The sequence below is a fragment of the Vollenhovia emeryi genome, unplaced genomic scaffold (assembly GCF_000949405.1).
Source record: "Vollenhovia emeryi isolate VEMERY1.0 unplaced genomic scaffold, V.emery_V1.0 DF939349.1, whole genome shotgun sequence".
In the NCBI taxonomy this organism is placed as follows: Eukaryota; Metazoa; Arthropoda; class Insecta; order Hymenoptera; family Formicidae; genus Vollenhovia; species Vollenhovia emeryi.
The window spans coordinates 97,543-106,646 of record NW_011967017.1 but is presented as its reverse complement, the minus strand read 5'-3'; the positions used below and the strand labels follow the sequence as shown (position 1 = coordinate 106,646).

The following is a 9,104-nucleotide window of genomic DNA, read 5'->3' as shown; positions in this document are numbered from 1 at the left end:
AAACATTTTTTTACATAATATATCTTTGGCACGTTCATGCGCGCACATAACCCTTGAACAAAGGTACAAGCAATCTTTCGTTATAATAAAGAATAAATGTTATAACTCGTTATAATAAATAAAACGTTCAAGTTATGTCAAATTCTAACGATTCCCTAATTACTAAACTAACAACTTTATTTACCGGAACTGTAAACAGAATATTTAGGAAAACAAAAATGATAAATTCTCTTGTTTATTCAAAACTTTTCACGCACGTCACGAACGTATGTTCTGTTACACAGTTAACATTTCAACTTTTCATTTGAATTACATTGCCAAATAATTCTCGTAGCCGGAAGCAGATGCAAATATTCTGATTGGGCAACTGTTTTCCAGAGTAAAATTTATCATATTTCTGGTACATTCACAAAACCTTCGAACAAACATACGGATAATGTTTCCTCGTTATGGCGAATGTAATAATGAAACGGTCGGTTTACTTTGAATACGAGGTAATTTCCCTGAATGGTTTTAAGCTCCACGAGGTATGCTGTAAACAGAATATAAGAAATCACTCGTTTGGTATCTACTTTAGCATTCAAATCTTCAAGCACGTTACTAATATATGTATAGTTACCAATATTTGCCAACGCTTCGAACTTATGATGTATGTTAATTATTCTTGCAAATAATCTCTTCGGCTATCTCGATAGAGGTTACTTAGAAAATCTGGCACATTAATTGCCAATGAACGACGCATTTTATTTGGAAAATAGAAATAAGATATGCAAATGTCAACGGTTTGACATTTTCAAACAAGTTGCTATACGTAATGAGAACCAAGTAGAGAAGAATGAGGGTATTCAGTTAAAACAACAGTCGTAACAAGCTTGCTGCAATATCTTGCGGTTTGCGTGTGTCTATGGTTGTTAATAAACACAAAACGTGTTGAATTTTTAGATTAAATATTTTTTACATGGTATATCTTTTTGGCACGTTCATGCGACCACATAACCCTTGAAGATAGACACAAGCAAACTTTTGTTATAATGAATAATGAATGTTATAATGAATTCTTTATAATAAATATAAGAACACAACGGCTGGTTTATGTCAAATTCCAAAGATTCTTTAATTTTGGGGTAGATATGATATCGCCAGCAATTCAAAACAATGATGAGTATTTTACAAAAGCGACCTACACTGGCCAATGCCTTTATTTAAAATAAAAACGACGTTTCGGTCCTGGAATTGGACCCTTTTCAAGTGATCAGTTACTTAATTATCCCTGATCTCGTATCGTTCGTTTGGCCAATATCTCTATGTTAGTAGAATATTGATCAAAGGAATAAGAGGGAGAAATTTTGCTTGCACTCTTTAGTTGGAGAGTGCAAAGTCAATTGAAGTTGCATTGTTAACTGTTGAAACACAAGTAAAAATGTCCCGAGATGTGTGTTGGACGAGGTAACAGATTGAACGAGATCAGGGATAATTAAGTAACAGATCACTTGAAAAGGGTCCAAATCCAGGACCGAAACGTCGTTTTTATTTTAAATAAAGGCATTGGCCAGTGTAGGTCGCTTTTGTAAAATACTCATCATTGATTCTTTAATTGTTAAGTTAGCAATTTTATTTACCAAATTCGTGAACAAAATATTTAGACAAATAAAAATTATAAATTGTCTTTATTCAAAATTTTTCACCCACGTCACGAACGTATGTTTCGTTAAAGTTACCATTTATCTTTTTATTTGAATGATTACATTGCCAAATAATTCTCGTAGCCAGAAGCAGACGCAATTATTTCGATTGGGCATCTTGTTTCCAGAGTAAAATTTATTACATTTCTGGTACATTCACGAAACCTTCGAACAATGATACAGATGACGTTCCCTCGTTATGACGAATGTAATAATGAAACGGTCGATCTACTTTGAACGGAATGTAGGTCTCAATCCGTGCGCTCTTAAGCACCGTGAGGACTGCTGTAAACAGAATATAAGAAATCACTCGTAATGTATCTACTTTAGCATTCAAATCTTCAAGCACGTTACTAAAATACAGTTGCCAACGTTTACCAACGCTTCAAACGTATGATTTCTTGTAAATTATTTTTCGAAATAATTTCTTCGGCCATCTCGATAGAAGTTGCTCAGAAAGTACGGGCACGTTAATTGCCAACGAACGACGCATTTTATTTGGAAGACAGAAATAAGATATACAAATGTCAACGGTTTGACATTTTCAAACAAGTTGCTATATGTAAGGAGATCCAAGTAGAGAAGAATAAGGGTATTCAGTTAAAACAACAGTCGTAACAAGCTTGCTGCAATATCTTGTGGTTTGCGTGTGTTTATGGTTGTTAATAAATATTAAACGCATTGAATTTTTTGATTATATATTTTTTATAATACGTGATATATCTTTGGTACGTTTATGCGATCACATAATTCTTGAAGATAGAGACAAGCAATCTTTTGTTATAATGAATAATGTTATAATCATGGTTATAATGTAAAATAAGGTTATAATGAATTCGTTATAATAAATATAATAATAAAATGGTCGATTTATATTAATTGAATTATAATTCAAATGAAAAGTTGAAATATTAACTGTGACGGAACATACGTTCGTGACATGCGTGAGAAGTTTTGAATAAACAAGAGAATTTATAAAGACTTTTTTTTAATATTCTATTCACAGTTCTGATAAATAAAGTTACTAGCTTAATAATTAGGGAATCGTTAGAATGTAAATCGACCATTCTATTATTATATTTATTATAACGAATTCATTATAACATTCATTATTCATTATAACAAAATATTACCCATATCTTTGCTCAACGCTTATGTGATCGCATAAACGTGCCGAGAGAGGATATCATGTAAAAAAATATTTAATCTAAACGTTCAATGCGTTTAATATTTATTAACAACTATAAACACACCCAAACCACAAGATATTGCAGCAGGCTTGTTACGGCTGTTGTTTTAACTGAATACCCTTATTCTTTTTTACTTGGATCTCATTACATGTAGCAACTAGTGTGAAAATATCAAACCGTTGACATTTGTACATCTTATTTCTGTTTTCCAAATAAAATGCGTCGTTCGTTGGCAATTAATGTGCCTGTACGTTCTAAGTAATTTCTATCGAGGTAGCCGAAGAAATTGCTTGGAAGAATCTTCTCCTTCTTCCTCTAAAATTAGGCTTGAAGCCTGTTTTTCCGATTAATTCGTCTCTTGTGATCCGGATGTCCAGCTGTCCATCCGTCTCTTATTAGGGGGTCTTCCCGGGGGTCTTCTGGATGTTGGTTTCCAATCTTTTGCTGTTCTTGCTATTCTCTCTTCCCTCCATTGTAGATACGTAATCGTTCCATTCACGTCTTCTTTGTCTTACCCACCTGACGATGTCTGGGACATCGCAGGTTAGGAAGAATAATTAACAAAAGATAATAAGTTGGAAGTGTTGGCAAACTACATGTGCGTAACGCGTATGAAGATTTGAATACTAAAGTAGATGATTTCTTATATTCTGTTTACAGTATTCCGCAAAATGCCTAAAAGCATTGACATAGATAACCGCAGACTGTTCAAAGTAGATCGACCTTTTAATTATTACATTCGCCATAACGAGGAAACATCATCCGTATCTTTGTTCGAAGGTTTTGTAAATGTACCAGACATATGATAAATTTTACTCTGGAAACAAGATGCCCAATCGAAATATTTGCATCTGCTTCCGGTGCTTGCCAAATAATTCTCGTAGCCGGAAGCAGATGCAAATATTTCGATTGGGTATCTTGTTTCCAGAGTAAAATTTATCATATGTCTGGTACATTTACAAAACCTTCGAACAAAGATATGGATGATGTTTCCTCGTTATGGCGAATGTAATAATTAAAAGGTCGATCTACTTTGAACAGTCTGCGGTTATCTATGTCAACGCTTATAAGCATGTTGCGGGATACTGTAAACAGAATATAAGAAATCATGTACTTTAGTATTCAAATCTTAATACGCGTTACGAACATGTAGTTTGCCAACACTTCCAACTTATGATCTTTTGTTAATTATTCTTCCTAACCTGCGATGTTCCAGACATCGTCAGGTGGGTAAGACAGAGAAGACGTGAATGGAACGATTACGTATCAACAATGGAGGGAAGAGAGAATAGCAAGAACAGCAAAAGATTGGAAACCAACATCCGGAAGATCCCCTAATAAGAGACGGATGGACAGCTGGACATCCGGATTACAATTAGAGACGAATTAATCGGAAAAACAGGCTTCAAGCCTTATTTCAGAGGAAGAAGGAGAAGATTCTTCCAAGTAATTTCTTCGGCTACCTCGATAGAAATTACTTAGAACGTACAGGCACATTAATTGCTAACGAACGACGCATTTTATTTGGAAAACAGAAATAACATGTATAAATGTCAACAGTTTGATATTTTCACACTAGTTGCTACATGTAATGAGATCCAAGTAAAGAAGAATAAGGGTATTCAGTTAAAACAACAGCCGTAACAAGCCTGCTGCAATATCTTGTGGTTTGCGTGTGTTTATGGTTGTTAATAAATATTAAATGCATTGAACTTTTAGATTAAATATTTTTTTACACGATATATCCTCTCTCGGCACGTTTATGCGATCACATAAGCCTTGAGCAAAGATATGGGTAATATTTTGTTATAATAAAAATTAATGTTATAATTCGTTATAATAAATATAATAATAAAACGTTCAAATTATGTCAAATTCTAACGATTCCCTAATTATTAAGCTAGCAACTTTATTTACTAGAAATGTAAATAAAATATTTAGAAAAATAAAAATTATAAGTTCTGTTGTTTATTCAAAACTTTTCACACACGTCACGAACGTATGTCCTGTCAAAGTTAACATTTCAACTTTTTATTTGAATTACATTGCCAAATAATTCTCGTAGCCGGAAGTAGATGCAAATGTTCTGATTCGGCAACTTTTCTCCAGAGTAAAATTTATCATATGTCTGGTACATTCACAAAACCTTCGAACAAAGATACGGATAATGTTTCCTCGTTATGGCGAATGTAATAATTAAAAGGTCGATCTACTTTGAACAGTCTGCAGTTATTTATGTCAATGCTTTTAGGTATTTTGCGGGATACTGTAAACAGAATATAAGAAATTATCTACTTTAGTATTCAAATCTTCATATCGCGTTACGAACATGTAGTTTGCCAACACTTCCAACTTATGATCTTTTGTTAATTATTCTTCCTAACCTGCGATATTCCAGACATCGTCAGGTGGGTAAGACAGAGAAGACGTGAATGGAACGATTACGTATCTACAAAGGAGGGAAGAGAGAATAGCAAGAACAGCAAAAGATTGGAAACCAACATCCAGAAGACCCCCGGGAAGATCCCCTAATAAGAGACGGATGGACAGCTGGACATCCGGATTACAAGAGACGAATTAATCGGAAAAACAGGCTTCAAGCCTAATTTCAGAGGAAGAAGGAGAAGATTCTTCCAAGTAATTTCTTCGGCTACCTCGATAGAAATTACTTAGAACGTGCAGGCACATTAATTGCCAACGAACGACGCATTTTATTTGGAAAACAGAAATAAGATGTACAAATGTCAACGGTTTGATATTTTCACACTAGTTGCTACATGTAATGAGATCCAAGTAAAAAAGAATAAGGGTATTCAGTTAAAACAACAGCCGTAACAAGCCTGCTGCAATATCTTGTGGTTTGCGTGTGTTTATGGCTGTTAATAAATATTAAACGCATTGAATTTTTAGATTATATATTTTCTACATGATATATCTTTGGCACGTTTATGCGATCACATAAGCCTTGAGCAAAGATATGGGTAATATTTTGTTATAATAAAAATTATTGTTATAATTCGTTATAATAAATATAATAATAAAACGTTCAAATTATGTCAAATTCTAACGATTCCCTAATTATTAAGCTAGCAACTTTATTTACTAGAAATGTAAATAGAATATTTAGAAAAATAAAAATTATAAGTTCTGCTGTTTATTCAAAACTTTTCACACACGTCACGAACGTATGTCCTGTCAAAGTTAACATTTCAACTTTTTATTTGAATTACATTGCCAAATAATTCTCGTAGCCGGAAGCAGATGCAAATGTTCTGATTCGGCAACTTTTCTCCAGAGTAAAATTTATTATATTTCTGGTACATTCACAGAACCTTCGAACAAAGATACAGATACTGTTCCCTCATTATGGCGAATGTAATAATAAAACGGTCGGTTTACTATGAACAGGTTTTCTTTCCGACCGCTTCTAAACACCATGAGGACCGCTGTAAACAGAATATAAGAAATCACTCGTTTGGTATCTACTTTAGCATTCAAATCTTCATGCACGTTACGAACATATAGCCAACACTTCGAACTTATGATTTTTTTTGTTAATTATTCTTCCAAATAATTTCTTCGGCTCTTGATAGAAGTCACTTAGAAACGACGCATTTTATTTGGAAAATAGAAATAAGATATACGAATGTCAACGGTTTGACATTTTCAAACAAGTTGCTATATGTAATGAGATCCAAGTAATAAGGGTATTCAGTTAAAACAACAGCCATAACAAGCTTGCTGCAATATTTAGCAGTTTGGGTGTGTTTATAATAAATACTAGGTGCATTAAACTTTTAGATTAAATATTTTTTACATGATATATCTTTGGCACGTTATGCAATATGCAATATGCAAATGGCATTATGCAATAACCTTTGGAGATAGACACAAGCAATCTTTTGTTATAATGAATAATGAATGTTATAATGAATTCGATATAATAAATATAACAGTAGAATGGTCGATTTATGTCAAATTCTAACGATTCCCTAATTATTAAGCTAGTGATTCTATTTACCAGAACTGTGAACAGAATATAAAAGAAAATCTTTACAGATTCTCTTGCTTATTCAAAACTTTTTACGCACGTCACGAAAGTATGCTTCGTCAAAGTTAATACTTCAACTTTTTGTTTGGAGAATTACAGTGCCAAAAAATTGTCGTAGCTAGAAGCAGATGGAGACATTTAGATTCTGCAACTTTTGTCCGGAGTAAAATTTATCACATTTCTGGTGCATTCACAAAACCTTCGAACAAAGATGTAAACGATGTTCCCTCGTTATGACGAATGTAATAATAAAACGGCCGATCGAACACTAAGGTTTCCAGGAAATCTATCTGAAAGATTCTTAACGTCAGGCCTGTTACTGTAAACAGAATATAAGAAATCACTCGTTATGTATCTGCTTTAGTATTAAAATCTTCATGCACGTTACGAACATATAGTTTATCAACACCTCGAACTTGTGACTTTTGGTTAATTACTCTTCCAAATAATTTCTTCGGCTGTCTCGATAGAAGTTATTTAGAAAGTACAGGCATATTAATTACCAATGAACGGCGCATTTTATTTGGAAAATAGAAATAAAATATAAAAATTTGAACGGTTTAACATGTTCAAACAAGTTGTTATATGTGATGAGATCCAAGTATTATAGAGAATAATAAGGGTGTCCAGTTAAAACAACATTGCAATAAAAATTTTTTACGTGATATATCTTTGGCATCTTCGTGCGATCACACAACCCTTGAACAAAGACACAAGTAATCATTTGTTATAATGAATACTTTTATAAATTTGTTATAATAAATATGAAAATAACGAATACCTTAATAAATTTGTCACAATGAATATAATAATAACACGGTCGATTTATTTCGAATGTTAACGTACATGCACTCATACTGTTGTAACTAGTACGATTTTTGTGCTTTCAAATATAGAAATCTCCTTAAGTTGCCAGTAATAAATAACAATAATCGAGCTTTTTAGTCGACATTAACCGGCCAGTGTTTAATACAGAAAATTTGTTGCAAAACAATATTATCTCAGCCAGGGTTTGAACCTGGACGTCTCACCATGCCTAGAGAGTAGGAAAATCCAGGTTCAAACCCTGGCTGAGATAATATTTTTCGCAATAAATTTTCTGTATTAAAACATTGGCCAGGCGATGTCGACTAAAAAGCTTGATTACTGATCTTTGTGCTCTTGCGAATAAACCAACAATAATTTCATTTGTTTTCTTCAACTTTCATTGAAGTATTTGATGATACACGCGCACACACATTTTTAATATAATAATCCTTACGAAGGTACGCTTTGCATAATTTGCTACGAATCTCAGATTGGGTTCTCATTAAGAAAATATCTTTCTCCTTCAATCTTTTCATGCTCTACTATCAGGTATTGCTACAGATAACACCTGCGTTAAATTATTCAAACGTTTATGTTGGTACAAGTTCTATAACAGAGTTGCTCCCCGAATAAAATGATAATCTAAGAAATTGCAAGATAATCGACTATATGAAAAATATGGAAAAATTCCAATAAGTAATAATCGATAAATATTATTGTACAAAGAGAAAAAGGGTTAAATAGATTGAAAGGGATCTTACAGGTCGTTTAGCTGCTACCATATTTTATGATGTTCACATGCGACACATCTCATTAACTTCTTAATCTCGGATCGTATACGTCGCCTCGAAATAGTTCGAAATCATTTGACCATCGCACTACGAACAAAAACGGCCTGTTCGCTTCAAAGTTCTTGAAATCGGGTAGAAATCTTCGATTGCTGATGCCTACCAGAGAAATATCAAAATCCACCATGAAATTCTTTACGGTAAGATTTGAAGAAGCGACCAGGAAAAGCATCGAAGTGCTTTTAGATGGATTCGTAATGGCTCAGATTTGTGTGAAGATTGACTTTAATTTCCCTCTAATTTTCTAGCGCTTTCCTACTAATTTTTTTATTCTCCAAGAAACTAATTGGTATATATTTCTGACGTAATATTTAGAACCTTTCATATATTATATATAACAAAATTATATATTATATTATATACAGGGTGTTAATTAAATAGCGTCCACTAATAATATAGCGTTATTCCTGACTAAAAATTGAGTCAAAAAGTCCTGAACCATTTTTTTCTACAATGCTCAACGAAGCAGTAAATATCGAGTAAAGCTAATCTAATCGGCGTTGTCCTTTAGACGGAAGCACGTGCC

The 9,104-nt window shown here is 33.2% G+C and overlaps 1 protein-coding gene across 16 annotated transcripts in view; it reads right to left on the bottom strand.

Moving 5' to 3' along the window:
* LOC105558386 (antichymotrypsin-2-like) overlaps positions 1 to 9,104 on the bottom strand; it is a 30,608-nt gene that overhangs the window by 12,411 nt on the left and 9,093 nt on the right. Inside the window, exon 7 of one of the 16 annotated variants that reach the window (XM_012006035.1) lies at positions 222 to 532. The exons of 11 other annotated variants lie outside the window; for them this stretch is intronic. In XM_012006035.1, coding sequence (XP_011861425.1) covers positions 390 to 532 — 143 coding nt within the window. In that variant the 3' untranslated portion in view covers positions 222 to 389. Of the gene's footprint in view, positions 1 to 221; positions 533 to 1,798; positions 1,968 to 5,774; positions 6,319 to 6,358; positions 7,243 to 8,528; positions 8,678 to 9,104 lie in introns of those variants that run through there. 4 more of the 16 variants (XM_012006027.1, XM_012006037.1, XM_012006029.1 and 1 more) reach the window with 4 other exon arrangements.